A 20629-nucleotide genomic window follows, 5' to 3' on the forward strand; every position below is an offset into this window, starting at 1 on the left:
AGAGTGTTATAGAAACAGACAATAAGAGTATTATAGAAACAGACAAGAGTATTATAGAAACAGACAAGAGTATTATAGAAACAGACAACAAGAGAATTATAGAAACAGACAACAAGAGTATTATAGAAACAGACAAGAGTATTATAGAAACAGACAAGAGTATTATAGAAACAGACAACAAGAGAATTATAGAAACAGACAATAAGAGTATTATAGAAACAGACAAGAGTATTATAGAAACAGACAAGAGTATTATAGAAACAGACAATAAGAGTATTATAGAAACAGACAAGAGTATTATAGAAACAGACAAGAGTATTATAGAAACAGACAACAAGAGTATTATAGAAACAGACAACAAGAGAATTATAGAAACAGACAACAAGAGTATTATAGAAACAGACAACAAGAGTATTATAGAAACAGACAACAAGAGTATTATAGAAACAGACAAGAGTATTATAGAAACAGACAAGAGTATTATAGAAACAGACAAGAGTATTATAGAAACAGACAAGAGTATTATAGAAACAGACAAGAGTATTATAGAAACAGACAAGAGTATTATAGAAACAGACAACAAGAGAATTATAGAAACAGACAACAAGAGTATTATAGAAACAGACAAGAGTATTATAAAAACAGACAAGAGTATTATAGAAACAGACAACAAGAGAATTATAGAAACAGACAACAAGAGTATTATAGAAACAGACAAGAGTATTATAGAAACAGACAAGAGTATTATAGAAACAGACAATAAGAGTATTATAGAAACAGACAAGAGTATTATAGAAACAGACAATAAGAGTATTATAGAAACAGACAAGAGTATTATAGAAACAGACAATAAGAGTATTATAGAAACAGACAAGAGTATTATAGAAACAGACAAGAGTATTATAGAAACAGACAACAGAAGTATTATAAAAACAGACAAGAGTATTATAGAAACAAAACAAGAGAATTATAGAAACAGACAACAAGAGTATAGAAGCAGACAAGAGTATTATGGAAACAGACAAGATAATTATAGAAACAGACAACAAAAGTATTATAGCAACAGACAAGAAGAGTGTTATAGAAACAGAGAAGAGTATTTTTGAAACAGACTAAAGTGTTATAGAAACACAACAAAAGTATTATAGAAACAGACAAGAACAGTATTATAGAAAATGAGAAAAACCAAAAGATATATATATATATATATATATATATATATATATATATATATATATATATATATATATATATATATATATATAAAAAGTGCTTTTTGTAACCCTGATATGATACATAGGTATCAAAAACAAATACAATTTTTTTATGAGAATTTATTATTGTTAAGTATTACCTCATATTAGAGTGACATTAATTAATTATTCCTCTTGTTAGACTAATTCCTTCTGGACGATGGTGTCACACTTTTGAGCATTATGACCTTGTCTTTGACCTGATCCTTAAGGGCCAGGTCGTTGTGAGCGAAAGTCGTACCGTCGTGCTCAGAAAATAAAAGGGGGTCGTACACTGGCACTCAAAATGTATATCGTACTGTGCTCAGAAAACCTCGTACTCTCGTGCTCAGAAAAGTCGTACGCTCGCTCTCAAAAAGGTGTCTTACGGTCGAGCTCAAACAAAGGCGTCGTGCTGTGCTCAAAAGGCGTCGTGCTGTGCTCAAAAGGCGTCGTGCTGTGCTCAAAAAAGGCGTTGTGCTGTGCTCAAAAAAGGCGTCGTGCTGTGCTCAAAAAAGGCGTCGTGCTGTGTTCAAAAAAGGCGTCGTGCTGTGTTCAAAAAAGGCGTCGTGCTGTGCTCAAAAAAGATGTGTTGTGCTCAAAAGGCGTCGTGCTGTGCTCAAAAAAAGCGTCGTGCTGTGCTCAAAAGGCGTCGTGCTGTGCTCAAAAAAGGCGTCGTGTTGTGCTCAAAAAAGGCGTCGTGCTGTGCTCAAAAAAGGCGTCGTGCTGTGCTCAAAAAAGGCGTCGTGCTGTGCTCAAAAAAGGCGTCGTGCTGTGTTCAAAAAGGCGTCGTGCTGTGCTCGAAAAAGGCGTCGTGCTGTGCTCAAAAAAGGCGTCGTGCTGTGCTCAAAACGCGTCGTGCTGTGCTCAAAAAAGGCGTCGTGCTGTGCTCAAAAAGCGTCGTGTTGTGCTCAAAAAAGGCGTTGTGCTGTGCTCAAAAAGGCGTCGTGCTGTGCTCAAAAAGCGTCGTGCTGTGCTCATAAAAGGCGTCGTGCTGTGCTCAAAAGGCGTCGTGCTGTGCTCAGAAAAGTGTCGTAGTCTTTCACTCAATGCGAGTCGTACTGTCGTTGCTTGAGTGAGGGTCGTCCACACGTACGACCTCCCGGCTGGGCACCGCCAACACACACGCGACCCTCCCCTTCCTCTCCAACAATGTGGGTGGAGTCTCTCCCTGGAATCGCCACATCTCCAACACCGTCATTTCCGTCCCCCGCGAGGGAGCGGCTTGAAGCCCCGCGAGAGAGAGAGAGAGAGAGAGAGAGAGAGAGAGAGAGAGAGAGAGAGAGAGAGAGAGAGAGAGAAAATGGACCTGATAATCTTAGTTTCCTTCTAACCATCTAGCGGAGAAATAAGAATTGCATTCAAGTTCTTTTTTATGTGTGTGTGTGTGTGTGTGTGTGTGTGTGTGTGTGTGTTTATTCATATATATATATTTTTTTTTTTCTCATTTCCTTTGTATTTTTCGTCCTTGGCAATATTGCTTTTTTTTTTTTTGCCTTTGTATTTTTCGTTCTTGACAATATTGTTTTTTCTTTTTTCTTTTCTTTTGCTTACGTCAGTGAAATTTCTGGTGTGTACCAGAGCCTAGCCTTCTTCTGTCTAATGCCTGTGATAAGATGTTTCCTGTGGGGCTGGGTAGGCAAGCAATTATGAATATCTATGTACATGTGTATATGTGTATATGTATATATGTATGTGTGTGTGTGTGTGTGTTGATATTTATATGTATGTCTATGTGCGTGTATGTATATATATGTGTGTATATGAGTGGACTGGTCTTTCTTCGTCTGTTTGCTAGCGCTACCTTGCTGACTTAGGGAAGCGGCGATCAAGTAGATGGATAAGATATATCTATATTTATCTATCTTTCTATCTGTCTATTTATTTATCTATCTATCTCGATCGATCGAACCATATCTGTCTGTCTGTCTGTCTGTCTCTCTCTCTCTCTCTCTCTCTCTCTCTCTCTCTCTCTCTCTCTCTCTCTCTCTCTCTCTCTCTATATATATATATATATATATATATATATATATATATATATTTATTTATTTATTATTTATTATGCTTTGTCGCTGTCTCCCGCGATAGCGAGGTAGCGCAAGGAAACAGACAAAAGAATGGCCCAGCCTACCCACATACACATGTATATACATACTCGTCCACACACGCAAATATACATACCTGTACATCTCAACGTATACATATATATACACACACAGACATATACATATATACCCATTTACATAATTCATATTGTCTGCCCTTATTCATTCCCGTCGCCACCCCGCCACTCATGAAGTGACAACCCCCTCCCCCACCTCATGCATGCGGGGTAGCGCTTGGAAAAGACAACAAAGGCCACATTCGTTCACACTCAGTCTCTAGCTGTCATGTATAATGCACCGAAACCACAGCTCCCTTTCCACGTCCAGGCCCCACAGAACTTTCCATGGTTTACCCCAGACGCTTCACATGCCCTGGTTCAATCCATTGACAGCACGTCGACCCCGGTATACCACATCGTTCCAATTCACTCTATTCCTTGCACGCCTTTCACCCTCCTGCATGTTCAGGCCCCGATCACTCAAAATCTTTTTCACTCCATCCTTCCACCTCCAATGTGGTCTCCCACTTCTCCTCGTTCCCTCCACCTCTGACACACACATATATATATATGTTTCTTCTCCCCCCAAAGAACAGCAACATTGTTTTGACCGTCATACCTCCATTGTCTGACAGTCATATTATCCACACGTGGACCTTTTGATCCCAGCATTATAAGATATGAGGTCTCTTACCGTTGTGGTCGCCTGCAGATGACCAAAATGGAATCTGAGACATAGACACACTCATGTCAGTGCGACACAGCGATGAATCTGAGACACAGACACACTCATGTCAATGCGACACAGAGATGTGTATAACAAAACAACAAAGTAAATGAAAACCAGTTTAGTATTGCCCTGTTTACATGAGCGGTTAGGCCCCGTTTTCTGTCGTGTGGGACGTTCTCTTGTTTAGGTCATGAATTTATTCCACGAAAATTATTTAGTACCTCTCTCTCTCTCTCTCTCTTTTTTGTTTGTTTGTTTGTATGTGTGTGTGTGTGTGTGTGTGTGTGTGTGTGTGTGTGTGTGTTTTCACAGGACCTACGACGTTGTTCTGTGGACGGTGAAGGTCCAGGAATGAGAATTATAAAAACCAGTTATACACACATTGGAACTGGCAGTGGGTGAAATGTCTTATCACCTCTATGACCTGGGTGCGTACGGGTGAGGGTCGCTTGAACTTTGACTACAATAGAGGGACTCTTTGCCAACCACCACCACCACAACAACACATTGTTGTGGTGGTTGTGGTTGTAACCCTGAGGGTTCATGATACGTTAGCCACTCGTACGCCCTGGGGGAAATGAACGGAGTTAGTTGAGGGACGAGGTACAATGGGGCACCGGAGTGAGGGCTTAATATTCACGTTTTAATGACAAGATGGGGTCGTAAACAGGATTGGTAGTATGTTGGGTTCGTAAACAGGATTGGTAGTATGTATGTTGGGTTCGTAAACAGGATTGGTAGTATGTTGGGGTCGTAAACAGGATTGGTAGTATGTTGGGTTCGTAAACAGGATTGGTAGTATGTATGTTGGGTTCGTAAACAGGATTGGTAGTATGTTGGGGTCGTAAACAGGATTGGTAGTATGTTGGGTTCGTAAAGAGGATTGGTAGTATGTTGGGTTCGTAAACAGGATTGGTAGTGTGTTGGGTTCGTAAAGAGGATTGGTAGTATGTTGGGTTCGTAAACAGGATTGGTAGTATGTATGTTGGGTTCGTAAACAGGATTGGTAGTATGTATGTTGGGTTCGTAAACAGGATTGGTAGTATGTATGTTGGGTTCGTAAACAGGATTGGTAGTATGTTGGGTTCGTAAACAGGATTGTAGTATGTTGGGTTCGTAAACAGGATTGTAGTATGTTGGGTTCGTAAACAGGATTGTAGTATGTTGGGTTCGTAAACAGGATTGTAGTATGTTGGGTTCGTAAACAGGATTGGTAGTATGTATGTTGGGTTCGTAAAGAGGATTGGTAGTATGTTGGGTTCGTAAACAGGATTGGTAGTATGTATGTTGGGTTCGTAAACAGGATTGTAGTATGTTGGGTTCGTAAACAGGATTGGTAGTATGTATGTTGGGTTCGTAAACAGGATTGTAGTATGTTGGGTTCGTAAACAGGATTGTAGTATGTTGGGTTCGTAAACAGGATTGGTAGTATGTTGGGTTCGTAAACAGGATTGTAGTATGTTGGGTTCGTAAACAGGATTGTAGTATGTTGGGTTCGTAAACAGGATTGGTAGTATGTTGGGTTCGTAAACAGGATTGTAGTATGTTGGGTTCGTAAAGAGGATTGGTAGTATGTATGTTGGGTTCGTAAACAGGATTGGTAGTATGTATGTTGGGTTCGTAAACAGGATTGTAGTATGTTGGGTTCGTAAACAGGATTGTAGTATGTTGGGTTCGTAAACAGGATTGGTAGTATGTATGTTGGGTTCGTAAACAGGATTGTAGTATGTTGGGTTCGTAAACAGGATTGGTAGTATGTATGTTGGGTTCGTAAAGAGGATTGGTAGTATGTTGGGTCGTAAACAGGATTGGTAGTATGTATGTTGGGTTCGTAAACAGGATTGGTAGTATGTATGTTGGGTTCGTAAACAGGATTGTAGTATGTTGGGTTCGTAAACAGGATTGGTAGTATGTATGTTGGGTTCGTAAACAGGATTGTAGTATGTTGGGTTCGTAAACAGGATTGGTAGTATGTATGTTGGGTTCGTAAAGAGGATTGGTAGTATGTATGTTGGGTTCGTAAAGAGGATTGTAGTATGTTGGGTTCGTAAACAGGATTGGTAGTATGTATGTTGGGTTCGTAAAGAGGATTGGTAGTATGTTGGGTCGTAAACAGGATTGGTAGTATGTTGGGTTCGTAAACAGGATTGGTAGTATGTATGTTGGGTTCGTAAACAGGATTGGTAGTATGTTGGGTCGTAAACAGGATTGTAGTATGTTGGGTTCGTAAACAGGATTGTAGTATGTTGGGTTCGTAAACAGGATTGGTAGTATGTTGGGTCGTAAACAGGATTGGTAGTATGTATGTTGGGTTCGTAAACAGGATTGTAGTATGTTGGGTTCGTAAACAGGATTGTAGTATGTTGGGTTCGTAAACAGGATTGTAGTATGTTGGGTTCGTAAACAGGATTGTAGTATGTTGGGTTCGTAAACAGGATTGTAGTATGTTGGGTTCGTAAACAGGATTGGTAGTATGTATGTTGGGTTCGTAAACAGGATTGGTAGTATGTATGTTGGGTTCGTAAACAGGATTGTAGTATGTTGGGTTCGTAAACAGGATTGTAGTATGTTGGGTTCGTAAACAGGATTGTAGTATGTTGGGTTCGTAAACAGGATTGGTAGTATGTATGTTGGGTTCGTAAACAGGATTGTAGTATGTTGGGTTCGTAAACAGGATTGTAGTATGTTGGGTTCGTAAAGAGGATTGGTAGTATGTTGGGTTCGTAAACAGGATTGTAGTATGTTGGGTTCGTAAACAGGATTGGTAGTATGTTGGGTTCGTAAACAGGATTGTAGTATGTTGGGTTCGTAAACAGGATTGGTAGTATGTTGGGTTCGTAAACAGGATTGGTAGTATGTTGGGTTCGTAAACAGGATTGGTAGTATGTATGTTGGGTTCGTAAACAGGATTGTAGTATGTTGGGTTCGTAAACAGGATTGGTAGTATGTATGTTGGGTTCGTAAACAGGATTGGTAGTATGTTGGGTCGTAAACAGGATTGTAGTATGTTGGGTTCGTAAACAGGATTGGTAGTATGTTGGGTTCGTAAACAGGATTGTAGTATGTTGGGTTCGTAAACAGGATTGGTAGTATGTTGGGTTCGTAAACAGGATTGTAGTATGTTGGGTTCGTAAACAGGATTGTAGTATGTTGGGTTCGTAAACAGGATTGTAGTATGTTGGGTTCGTAAACAGGATTGTAGTATGTTGGGTTCGTAAACAGGATTGTAGTATGTTGGGTTCGTAAACAGGATTGGTAGTATGTTGGGTTCGTAAACAGGATTGGTAGTATGTTGGGTTCGTAAACAGGATTGGTAGTATGTTGGGTTCGTAAACAGGATTGGTAGTATGTTGGGTTCGTAAACAGGATTGTAGTATGTTGGGTTCGTAAACAGGATTGGTAGTATGTTGGGTTCGTAAACAGGATTGTAGTATGTTGGGTTCGTAAACAGGATTGGTAGTATGTTGGGTTCGTAAACAGGATTGGTAGTATGTTGGGTTCGTAAACAGGATTGTAGTATGTTGGGTTCGTAAACAGGATTGGTAGTATGTTGGGTTCGTAAACAGGATTGTAGTATGTTGGGTTCGTAAACAGGATTGTAGTATGTTGGGTTCGTAAACAGGATTGTAGTATGTTGGGTTCGTAAACAGGATTGTAGTATGTTGGGTTCGTAAACAGGATTGTAGTATGTTGGGTTCGTAAACAGGATTGTAGTATGTTGGGTTCGTAAACAGGATTGGTAGTATGTTGGGTTCGTAAACAGGATTGTAGTATGTTGGGTTCGTAAACAGGATTGTAGTATGTTGGGTTCGTAAACAGGATTGGTAGTATGTATGTTGGGTTCGTAAACAGGATTGGTAGTATGTTGGGTTCGTAAACAGGATTGTAGTATGTTGGGTTCGTAAACAGGATTGTAGTATGTTGGGTTCGTAAACAGGATTGTAGTATGTTGGGTTCGTAAACAGGATTGGTAGTATGTATGTTGGGTTCGTAAACAGGATTGGTAGTATGTATGTTGGGTTCGTAAACAGGATTGGTAGTATGTATGTTGGGTTCGTAAACAGGATTGGTAGTATGTATGTTGGGTTCGTAAACAGGATTGTAGTATGTTGGGTTCGTAAACAGGATTGTAGTATGTTGGGTTCGTAAACAGGATTGGTAGTATGTTGGGTTCGTAAACAGGATTGGTAGTATGTTGGGTTCGTAAACAGGATTGGTAGTATGTATGTTGGGTTCGTAAACAGGATTGTAGTATGTTGGGTTCGTAAACAGGATTGTAGTATGTTGGGTTCGTAAACAGGATTGGTAGTATGTTGGGTTCGTAAACAGGATTGGTAGTATGTTGGGTTCGTAAACAGGATTGTAGTATGTTGGGTTCGTAAACAGGATTGGTAGTATGTATGTTGGGTTCGTAAACAGGATTGTAGTATGTTGGGTTCGTAAACAGGATTGGTAGTATGTTGGGTCGTAAACAGGATTGTAGTATGTTGGGTTCGTAAACAGGATTGTAGTATGTTGGGTTCGTAAACAGGATTGGTAGTATGTATGTTGGGTTCGTAAACAGGATTGGTAGTATGTATGTTGGGTTCGTAAACAGGATTGTAGTATGTTGGGTTCGTAAACAGGATTGTAGTATGTTGGGTTCGTAAACAGGATTGTAGTATGTTGGGTTCGTAAACAGGATTGGTAGTATGTATGTTGGGTTCGTAAACAGGATTGTAGTATGTTGGGTTCGTAAACAGGATTGTAGTATGTTGGGTTCGTAAACAGGATTGGTAGTATGTATGTTGGGTTCGTAAACAGGATTGTAGTATGTTGGGTTCGTAAACAGGATTGGTAGTATGTATGTTGGGTTCGTAAAGAGGATTGGTAGTATGTTGGGTCGTAAACAGGATTGTAGTATGTTGGGTTCGTAAAGAGGATTGGTAGTATGTTGGGTTCGTAAAGAGGATTGGTAGTATGTATGTTGGGTTCGTAAACAGGATTGGTAGTATGTATGTTGGGTTCGTAAACAGGATTGGTAGTATGTTGGGTTCGTAAACAGGATTGGTAGTATGTTGGGTTCGTAAAGAGGATTGGTAGTATGTATGTTGGGTTCGTAAACAGGATTGTAGTATGTTGGGTTCGTAAACAGGATTGGTAGTATGTTGGGTTCGTAAACAGGATTGGTAGTATGTATGTTGGGTTCGTAAACAGGATTGGTAGTATGTATGTTGGGTTCGTAAACAGGATTGGTAGTATGTTGGGTTCGTAAACAGGATTGGTAGTATGTATGTTGGGTTCGTAAACAGGATTGGTAGTATGTATGTTGGGTTCGTAAACAGGATTGTAGTATGTTGGGTTCGTAAACAGGATTGGTAGTATGTTGGGTTCGTAAACAGGATTGGTAGTATGTTGGGTTCGTAAAGAGGATTGGTAGTATGTATGTTGGGTTCGTAAACAGGATTGTAGTATGTTGGGTTCGTAAACAGGATTGGTAGTATGTTGGGTTCGTAAACAGGATTGGTAGTATGTTGGGTCGTAAACAGGATTGTAGTATGTTGGGTTCGTAAACAGGATTGTAGTATGTTGGGTTCGTAAACAGGATTGTAGTATGTTGGGTTCGTAAACAGGATTGTAGTATGTTGGGTTCGTAAAGAGGATTGGTAGTATGTATGTTGGGTTCGTAAAGAGGATTGGTAGTATGTTGGGTTCGTAAACAGGATTGGTAGTATGTATGTTGGGTTCGTAAACAGGATTGGTAGTATGTTGGGTTCGTAAACAGGATTGTAGTATGTTGGGTTCGTAAACAGGATTGTAGTATGTTGGGTTCGTAAACAGGATTGGTAGTATGTTGGGTTCGTAAACAGGATTGGTAGTATGTATGTTGGGTTCGTAAACAGGATTGTAGTATGTTGGGTTCGTAAAGAGGATTGGTAGTATGTTGGGTCGTAAACAGGATTGGTAGTATGTATGTTGGGTTCGTAAAGAGGATTGGTAGTATGTTGGGTTCGTAAAGAGGATTGGTAGTATGTTGGGTTCGTAAAGAGGATTGGTAGTATGTTGGGTTCGTAAACAGGATTGTAGTATGTTGGGTTCGTAAACAGGATTGTAGTATGTTGGGTTCGTAAACAGGATTGTAGTATGTTGGGTTCGTAAAGAGGATTGGTAGTATGTTGGGTTCGTAAACAGGATTGGTAGTATGTTGGGTTCGTAAACAGGATTGGTAGTATGTTGGGTCGTAAACAGGATTGTAGTATGTTGGGTTCGTAAACAGGATTGGTAGTATGTTGGGTTCGTAAACAGGATTGGTAGTATGTATGTTGGGTTCGTAAACAGGATTGGTAGTATGTTGGGTTCGTAAACAGGATTGGTAGTATGTTGGGTTCGTAAACAGGATTGTAGTATGTTGGGTTCGTAAACAGGATTGGTAGTATGTATGTTGGGTTCGTAAACAGGATTGTAGTATGTTGGGTTCGTAAAGAGGATTGGTAGTATGTATGTTGGGTTCGTAAAGAGGATTGGTAGTATGTATGTTGGGTTCGTAAACAGGATTGGTAGTATGTTGGGTTCGTAAAGAGGATTGGTAGTATGTATGTTGGGTTCGTAAACAGGATTGGTAGTATGTATGTTGGGTTCGTAAACAGGATTGTAGTATGTTGGGTTCGTAAACAGGATTGGTAGTATGTTGGGTTCGTAAAGAGGATTGGTAGTATGTTGGGTTCGTAAACAGGATTGTAGTATGTTGGGTTCGTAAAGAGGATTGGTAGTATGTTGGGTTCGTAAACAGGATTGGTAGTATGTTGGGTTCGTAAAGAGGATTGGTAGTATGTTGGGTTCGTAAACAGGATTGGTAGTGTGTTGGGTTCGTAAAGAGGATTGGTAGTATGTTGGGTTCGTAAACAGGATTGGTAGTATGTATGTTGGGTTCGTAAAGAGGATTGGTAGTATGTATGTTGGGTTCGTAAACAGGATTGTAGTATGTTGGGTTCGTAAAGAGGATTGGTAGTATGTTGGGTTCGTAAACAGGATTGGTAGTATGTTGGGTTCGTAAACAGGATTGTAGTATGTTGGGTTCGTAAACAGGATTGTAGTATGTTGGGTTCGTAAACAGGATTGGTAGTATGTATGTTGGGTTCGTAAAGAGGATTGGTAGTATGTATGTTGGGTTCGTAAACAGGATTGGTAGTATGTATGTTGGGTTCGTAAACAGGATTGGTAGTATGTATGTTGGGTTCGTAAACAGGATTGGTAGTATGTATGTTGGGTTCGTAAACAGGATTGGTAGTATGTTGGGTCGTAAACAGGATTGGTAGTATGTTGGGTCGTAAACAGGATTGGTAGTATGTATGTTGGGTTCGTAAACAGGATTGGTAGTATGTATGTTGGGTTCGTAAAGAGGATTGGTAGTATGTTGGGTTCGTAAAGAGGATTGGTAGTATGTTGGGTTCGTAAAGAGGATTGGTAGTATGTTGGGTCGTAAACAGGATTGTAGTATGTTGGGTTCGTAAACAGGATTGGTAGTATGTATGTTGGGTTCGTAAAGAGGATTGGTAGTATGTATGTTGGGTTCGTAAACAGGATTGTAGTATGTTGGGTTCGTAAACAGGATTGTAGTATGTTGGGTTCGTAAACAGGATTGGTAGTATGTTGGGTTCGTAAAGAGGATTGGTAGTATGTTGGGTTCGTAAAGAGGATTGGTAGTATGTTGGGTCGTAAACAGGATTGGTAGTATGTTGGGTCGTAAACAGGATTGGTAGTATGTATGTTGGGTTCGTAAACAGGATTGGTAGTATGTTGGGTTCGTAAAGAGGATTGGTAGTATGTTGGGTTCGTAAACAGGATTGGTAGTATGTATGTTGGGTTCGTAAACAGGATTGGTAGTATGTATGTTGGGTTCGTAAACAGGATTGGTAGTATGTTGGGTTCGTAAACAGGATTGGTAGTATGTTGGGTTCGTAAACAGGATTGGTAGTATGTTGGGTTCGTAAAGAGGATTGGTAGTATGTATGTTGGGTTCGTAAAGAGGATTGGTAGTATGTTGGGTTCGTAAAGAGGATTGGTAGTATGTATGTTGGGTTCGTAAAGAGGATTGGTAGTATGTATGTTGGGTTCGTAAAGAGGATTGGTAGTATGTATGTTGGGTTCGTAAACAGGATTGGTAGTATGTATGTTGGGTTCGTAAAGAGGATTGGTAGTATGTTGGGTTCGTAAACAGGATTGGTAGTATGTTGGGTTCGTAAACAGGATTGGTAGTATGTTGGGTTCGTAAACAGGATTGGTAGTATGTTGGGTTCGTAAACAGGATTGGTAGTATGTTGGGTTCGTAAACAGGATTGTAGTATGTTGGGTTCGTAAACAGGATTGTAGTATGTTGGGTTCGTAAACAGGATTGGTAGTATGTTGGGTTCGTAAAGAGGATTGGTAGTATGTATGTTGGGTTCGTAAACAGGATTGGTAGTATGTTGGGTTCGTAAAGAGGATTGGTAGTATGTTGGGTTCGTAAACAGGATTGGTAGTATGTATGTTGGGTTCGTAAACAGGATTGTAGTATGTTGGGTTCGTAAACAGGCAACCTTAGCTGAAACCTGGTGCTTCTTAAAGATAAACACAGCAAGAATAACTTGGTATTAGACCAGAAAACGACACAACGAAAGGAACTAAACCTCCATCTATCCTTTCCTCCGTGGATAGGCAAGAAAATTGTTGGGGGTGTGGGAGTTAGGCATTTAGGTTTACCTTAGTAAGGCGTCATTAGGCTTTGATAAAGTGGGGCGTCTTCTGGCTGGATGTGCAATTGATCCCTTACACCTTATATTAACACTGCAGACGCGTAGACGCCAGATGGCTAACATGGAGATGTCTCTTCCACTGGTTGTGAACAATAAAAGGGTGAATTGCTGTATGAACATTTGCTTTTCATTCAGTAAACTGATGCCTGAATGAACCTAATCAACAATAGTATCTTGGGAACGACCCAGCTATTGAAAATAAGGCTCCTAACGTAATACATTCTTGATACTACTGTACATAAAAGTATAAACGCTCTTGGGATCATGATAACGACAGAGAAACGACTAAAAGTGGACAAAATTGAGTGGTTTCTAATGTGTAATATACTCTCGAAACCCATGGAAAGGGCTGGATGACAGTATAAGAAGGGTTTTTGTATATCAAGGGTTCAAGGCATCAGAGTTATGTGTCTTGTTCGATTTCAGGAAAAGAAAAAGAGAATAGAAGAGTGATGGGCCCGACCTGTCTGAAGGTACAGAGCGCAGGCAGTCTTTTGCTTAGGCAAGCCGAGGGCAGTGTAGCGGGGGAATGATGATGATTAAGGCATACAGTGGTCCTCACTGGGGGCTTGGTTAAGTCACTACCATCACCACCATTTCAGGTATATATATATATAGATACAAATTATTTATAAAAGTATTCTGGCTATATGAAGTATTGAGATCATTTGACTTCACTACTTATTACACAATCCATTGTTACGACATGGACATCCAACAAGGTATTTAGTGTGTGATGGTGCGTGTGGGTAGGTCATGGACGATGTGTTTATACAACAGACGAGCTCCGATGAGGTGATTTGAATACCCACTGCTGGATACGAGGAGGATCCAGGTTCCAATAACATTCTCCACAAAGGTCATTCATCTCTTGAACTTAACCTCGTACAAGAATAGGCTTGAGATAACAGTAGGCTACATGTAGACGAACTCAAGAGCCCGAGTCATTGTGTTGGATACGATGGATCCATATTCATTCATGGGGTTAAGATCATTGAATTTCGGAAGTTAAGCAGTCGTTTTCAAGGGGATTATTATTCTCTAAGGGAGACCTCGTCGTGAGATAAGAACCAGACCATGATCCTTGAAGAATTAAGCCACCTCACTTAATGGATGGAGGCATCATTCTGACACATCTTACACATGTAGTTATTAAGATTCAACTGATACCTTATGATACCAAGACGTATGAAGATCTGAAGTGGGCAATTACAGTGTCGCTGACAAGGTCCACCGTATCCTGATATTGTACCGTCCTAAACCAGCCTTCCCGACGAAGAAGTCCGGTTGAGTTCCTCCCGAGTTACCCAAGCCGGTATGAGGAGTCGGACTTCAAGAGCCTAGCTTAGGTGACCCACAGTCTTCCTAGGTTGCCATACCCATCCTGGCTTTACTAGACCCACAACATCCCATGATTAACCTGGCTAACTTGACCCACAGCATCACTAGAGTTCTGGGATACACGTACATTTATAAACCAAGGTACAGAAGAGGCGTCTTTACCGTCTTCTAATATTGCGTTGGCATATTGGAGCATTTTGTAAATTAATTCTTTAAGGGAAAAGTTTGATATTTTGAATGACAAGCGTTTGTCTCACAAAGAACAGAGATCAAGGAACAAAATCATGATGAATGGCTAAAACTATAAACCAGTCACTTACGTATCAAAAGACATTCCTGCAACCCAGACGATTGCCACAGCGTTTCGTTCGTTTTCCACTCGCCATGTTGATGATAGTGGAGCAAGCCTCCATCGGATTAGATAAAGCTTCGAATATGTACAATACTTTTTATCTTGATCTGTGATACTGCTGTGGACTGGTTCAGGTATTGACACCCAGGTACTGTACGCTGCCATCTTTATAAACGAGACATGTAAGTCCTTCAACTGGGTACTGATTAATAAAGGACATGACACACTTTGGTTGTTTTGTGATGCTAAATCAAATGGCTGAAAAAAGGATCGCCATAGACTATACGATCCAGAGAACGGCTGCCTCCAGTTGGATCCCAGATTAAAGATGAATTGGGTGGAGGAAGGGGAAGAAAAATATGAGAATATTTAGACGACTGAGCCAACAGAAGACACACGGTAGTGGCCGGTGGGTCACACACACAGACACCAACCACCAGGTTAAGGCAATGTGTCCTGGCCGGCCAGAGCCACATCAGCCCACATTACTAAGCTTTCCCTTAGGTTATTATACGGGATAAACAAGTGTTCATCCTGTAGCCTAGTGAAGGTGTTATGGCTCGAAGCCTTCCCCCACACATCTATGTTTACATAGAACAGTTGGGTATATTGAAAATGATAACCACACTTCGATGTCTCACTAATGTGACCCACTGATAAGTATGTATTACAGTATCCTTATGGTCTCTCCTATACCATTCAAAAGTTTATGTAGAGAAAAAAGAAGGAAATGATTGCAAGTTTTTGAAATAAATGATTTGAAACTAAAAGACAGATGGTTTAGTCAACTCTTGGCCCCTCTGACAGCTTGTACAAGAACATTGGTATACAAGGTTACGCGGTTGTGATAGGACGACAGACGACCAGCAAAGTATAACATCTTGTGTTGTAAATACGTAACGTAATATTACCATGAGCGTAACAACATGACACTGAGTGCTGGTACAATCATTATTTCATTCTTCATGAAAGTCTATGAAGTATTGACACTTATGTGTCTGTTCTAGCTTTTATTTGTTCATTGTTATACTATTTCACTCAGTTTTTCATATATATATATATATATATATATATATATATATATATATATATATATATATATATATATATATATATATATTATATATATATATATATATATTTTTTTTTTTTTTTTTTTTGATAAGGTTGATGGTGAAAGTCTAAGGCTTCACACAGCACACTGAAGTCATTTTTATCAGATGGCCTTAAAGGCTTATAGAATTTGTAAAGATTGTCCAGCATTGACACGACAGTAGTGTTCACCGTTTCGTCATAAAACTCCTCCCCCCCAAAAAAAAACGTACGCTAGGTATTGTCCAGAGAGTCAGAGAGGATCTGACCAGAGTTCTCTAAGTGGTTTGTCCATTTCCAGTGAGCAGGCCGACCGGTAGCAGTCCTCCTGCCTCGAAAGTGGCCGAGCCTGGGACGTTCTGACCTCAAATGTCTTGTTTACCAATGTGACTCGTGCAGACGCTGCTCGAAACTGTGTTTGCGAGTGCGTTTGTGAGGGCGTATGTGTGCGGGCTTGGGGCGGCGCGGGTCCTGCTAGGTCTCCAGGTGGATCTGGTGGCTGGTGCGTGTCCTGGGGATGGTGCGTGGGAGGGCGGCCGTCTCCTTGGGCGCCAGTACCGTCTCCAGCTGCTCCAGTGTCTTTTTGGCCACGCTGAGGACATTCTCCTCGGGCCCGCCCGGACCGCCGCCACGTCCCCGGACGTTACTACGCCCTTTGCTCCCAGCCTCGCTGTATCTGGGTCGGTTGATGGGTGGCAGGGGCACGACGTGCCCCTCTGAAGATGTGGTGAAGGTGGGGCCTCGACCCCTGGCTCCTCTGAGGTGGTCCCAGCCCTCAGAGCGTGTGGAGGCGTCCAGGAGGTCCGTCGGGGTGTCATCGTCGGCCTCATCGTCGTCCTGCGGCCTTGGGGACGTGGTGAGCGACCTGGGCTCCGACGACGACCGGGGAAAGGCCGTGAAGGTGACGCGGCGCGACGGAGGAGCGTTGCGTCCCTCGCTCTTCGTGCTGCTCAGGGAGGCACTGAGAGACACGTCCAGGAGCCGCCCCGGTAGGAGTGTGGGCAGCGAGGGGCGTGCGGGCGTGGGTGGCCTGTGCTCTGGCCGGTTTTCCACGTCCTCCTGCACCAGGTGCTGGATGCTGCGGTTGAGGGATCGCGTGGAGGCGCTGAGGCCAATCCTGGGCATGGGTTGGGCCGCGCCGACGGCCACACCCGACATCGTGATCTTCCTGGCGCTGCTGCTACTGCTACTGCCAGCGTTGTTGCCGCTCATCCTGAGCAAGTCTAAGGTAGTCTCGTCTCCTTCCACTGCCGGCCGCTCGCACTCCATCAGTGACTCCGTGTCTGCCTCATTACCTGCAACAGTTGTAGGTTAAGAAAGGTTAGGTTAGGTGACTTGAAGATAGGCTAGGTTGGCGCTAGGTAAGATCAAGTTGGCTGTTAGGTAAGCTCAAGTTTGGGTTAGGTAAGCTCAAGTTGGGGCTAGATAGTGTCAAGTTGGAGTTTAGTAAGCTCAAGTTAGTTGCTAGGTAAGCTCAAGTTTGAGTGAGGTAAGCTCAAGTTGGAGTAAGGTAAACTCAAGTTTAACAAAATGCTTTTTGTACCGTAAAGACTGACCGGGATTTCTCTTCAGCAAAAGTTAAAGTTTAGATTAGGTTAGGTTAAGTTAGATTAGGTTATTAGGTTAGATTGAATTAGGTTTGGCTAAATTCCATAGACATATCCCGTGTGTTTATGTTGATTCGTTTGGCTGTGTGAGAGTTCAGGTTCGTGTGTGTGTGAGTGTTTGTATCCGTTTCATTTCGTGTGTGTATGTGGATGACGTGAGAGAATGAGAGATGCCCATATTATCCTGTCCCTTTAAATGCATTTAATGGTTCAGCCTCGTTTCGGAAATATTCAGATCCCTTACACACACACACAACAACCTCACTTAACATGAATTCCGATTGCCTGTCATTCTATTCATGGTAGAATACGTGTATTTCTTTACATATAACTGTTTCCAGTTCAAGTTTCCACACATGTTCCATAGCTCTCTCAATCCTAGTTTTGAAAAATCGGTTCCAATCCAGATCAGTTTGAAAAAAAAAAGATCCCTTCTTGACCTTATAATGTTTACGGAAGGTAATTTCACCAGATCCATTCTCTCTCCTTAGCCCACAGACTCGCCAATTTGGTCATCTTTTTTAGTTGATTTACTTTTGCCTTCCACATCGTCGATACGTGTCATTAAATAGGGGTTCTGAAAGGATACACTATATACAGGGTTTCGAGCAGTATTCATTCCTACATATTTAAACTCGTAATCCCAGACGTTATTCGTATGTCTGACAATCGTTGCTCTGATATTCTCCCAAAGCGTATTTACCAAAGTGTTTTACACCAGTATTCCAAAACCTTTTGCATGGCCTTGATCCCCTTCTGAACTCTCCTTAGTCAACTTATAGTTTCATCAAGATCTACCTGGATCCTAAGCCCATTTTTTTCCGTACATGACACTATGATTGAACCTCATACTTAGTTTATCCTGCCGGAGGTGCTGTTGCATCTACATCCACACCTGCATTGTTTCACAGTCCTTCACAGCGCCGATATCGGCTCTGGTATGTCATGAGCGTCAGCCAAAAACAACGGAGGTTCCAAGATCCCTTGTGGTACGCCACTAGGCATTTTTCTCTCCCTGAGGTACTGTGTTACTTAAATGGCTTTTCTCGTCTTTCTCTCATCCCCGTATCTCCTAATTCATATGTCTTGCTCCCTAGTAATAACATGTTTTCTCATTTCAACTAATTACATATTGTGCACCAACGTAAAACACACACACACACACACACACACACACACACACAAAATCAGCGTGTGTGACTGCTTAGAGTTTTACAGTCGTGTTAGCCTGTCCTTTAATTTTTTAACCTTGTTTGTACACTCTGTCCTAGTATCATGTATACACAGATATACACCCCAATATGTGTGTGTGTATGTGTGTGTGTGTTTGTATGCATGTAATACACTCCGTTGCTTATGTGTTTGCAGCTTATCCATAACTTTATTGGATTGATATATATATATATATATATATATATATATATATATATATATATATATATATATATATATATATATATATATATATTTCTTTTTTTGTCATTTACTCGTAAAGTTGTTACTTACTGGTCTGAGTGCGTGGCAGTGGAATGTGTGTGTGTTTCCTAATATAGAAAGTTCAGAGTCCACCGCAGGAGGAGGAGGAGGTTGGTAACCACAACATAGATGATGTGTCAGTATGTGCAGTGCGTCTCTAGAATGCGTCTCACTTCAGGGTTCTGGTAGTGTACTCGGATATGTTTCTCGCCTTAGTATATGATTTTCTCACTAGGAGAACACCCCAGTCTAAGTTTAGTAGTGTCTCACGCTTAGATAAGTCTGTGGCTCACTTTAGATACGTGCCTGTCTTACTCAGAAAGTCTGTGGCTCACTTTAGATACGTGCCTGTCTTACTCAGAAAGTCTGTTGCTCACTTTAAGTATCTTTGTCTCGCTTAAGGAAGTTGGGTTCACCTTTTATGCATACGAGCGTCTCAATTTGCACACATTGACTTTACTTCACGAGCCGTGTCTTTTTTTTACTACGTTCGGAATGTCACAGTCTCACTTTTAAGTCTTATTTAAAAGTTTGTTTCGCTCACTTAGTTGTGTCTCACTTTAAGGAAGTGTCATCTCACTTCAACACGTGTCTCACTTTAAGAATTTTGTAGTGCACTTGAAAGTATGTGTCACTTTAGAAGTCTTAAGTTCACTTTTAAGCACACAAGTCACACTTCAGAAAGTCTGGCCCACTGTACAGTACCAAATGTGTCTGTTACTTCAGGAAGTCTGTGATTGACTGGAGTTCATGGGTGTGTCACTTGAGTTCGTGTCTGATGGGAGGGAGTGTGTGCCTGTCCCTGTGGCGTGAGGGCCTTAGCAGAGAGTACGTAGGAGCCTCACCTGAGCCTGGGCTGCAAGAGACATTGAGGCCACGCATAAGCTCCTCCAGGACCCGTCTCTCCTCCTGGTCCGGCGGCCCGATCCGGACAGGCTCGCTCCTCGCTCGTGACCTGTCGCCTGCCTCGCCCTCGCTTCTCCGCCTCTCAGCGAAGTCGAGGTTCTTGCCCCAGCCAATGATGCTCCTCACGCCTAACCCCCGGGCCCCTCTAGCGCTGGCCGTGGGACAGTTGTCGCTGCTCTCGTCTGCTGATGCCTTTGTGACCGACCCGCTGGAGACCTCTGTGGTGTCCTTCGGGAGACGGGTACTACTGACTCCCGTCACACTCTTTGTGGTGAGGTTACTGATCAGCCCCGAGGCGTCCTTGCTGGCGTTACCACTGCTCAGTCCCGTCACGCCTTTGCTGATGGGACCGGTGATCAGCCCTGTCGCGCCCTTGAAGGTATTGTCACTGGCAAGTCCTATCGCGCCCTTACCGGTATAAGTGCTGCTCAGTCCAGCCACACCAACCCTGCTGGTGTGAACCCCGCTCTGTACCGTCGCACCCTTGTTGGTATGATGGTCAGTGGTTAGCCCTATCTCGGTATTGTGGCTACTGCTCGTTCGAGACGGAGGTATTTTCGTGTCTTGGACGTCCCACTTGGCGCTAGCATCGCGGCCCAACACGTCCTCTGCTTCAGAGTCCTCGGCCTCGCTACACACGCACACGCGGGCTCCTTTCTCCCTCTTGAAGGTGCCGTCGGCTTCCAGAGACGCCCTGATGCTACGCTTCCTCCTCGGGGCCACGACCCGGTGGCAGTCGTTGCAGTGGAGGATCTGCGATGGAGGCGGAAGAGGGTCTGTTGGGCCTGGGCCAGCGGATGGAGCAGCGTGGACCTTCCCACAGGGTTTGTTGCGGCGTATAGATGACGACCTGCAAAATACCGTCAGTTAGTTCGTCGTTGGGTCACGGGGGGGCGTGTTGTCAACTAGTGTCCTGTGAGCAAGGCAGTACGACCGTTGAGTATGATGGCCTGAAAACTGTCCAAACCTGCGACCCATGAGGTACGAGTCGCAGAAGAGGCCATCAGGGGTCAAGGGT

The 20629-nt window shown here is 42.3% G+C and overlaps 1 protein-coding gene and 1 long non-coding RNA gene across 3 annotated transcripts in view; one reads left to right on the plus strand and one right to left on the minus strand.

Annotated features, from left to right (window-relative positions):
• The window catches only part of LOC139757165 (uncharacterized), a 146327-nt gene that overhangs the window by 71073 nt on the left and 54625 nt on the right, over positions 1 to 20629 (plus strand). The gene's annotated exons all lie outside the window — the stretch shown is intronic.
• The window catches only part of LOC139757163 (uncharacterized), a 138843-nt gene continuing 133870 nt past the window's right edge, over positions 15657 to 20629 (minus strand). The window contains exons 4-5 of one of the 2 annotated variants that reach the window (XM_071677281.1): positions 19551 to 20461; positions 15657 to 16917 (exon numbers count right to left, since the gene is read on the minus strand). In XM_071677281.1, coding sequence (XP_071533382.1) covers positions 16097 to 16917; positions 19551 to 20461 — 1732 coding nt within the window. In that variant the 3' untranslated portion in view covers positions 15657 to 16096. The remainder of the gene's footprint in view (positions 16918 to 19550; positions 20462 to 20629) is intronic. The other variant, XM_071677280.1, reaches the window with a different exon arrangement.

This window comes from Panulirus ornatus, chromosome 25, assembly GCF_036320965.1.
Source record: "Panulirus ornatus isolate Po-2019 chromosome 25, ASM3632096v1, whole genome shotgun sequence".
Lineage (NCBI taxonomy): Eukaryota > Metazoa > Arthropoda > Malacostraca > Decapoda > Palinuridae > Panulirus > Panulirus ornatus.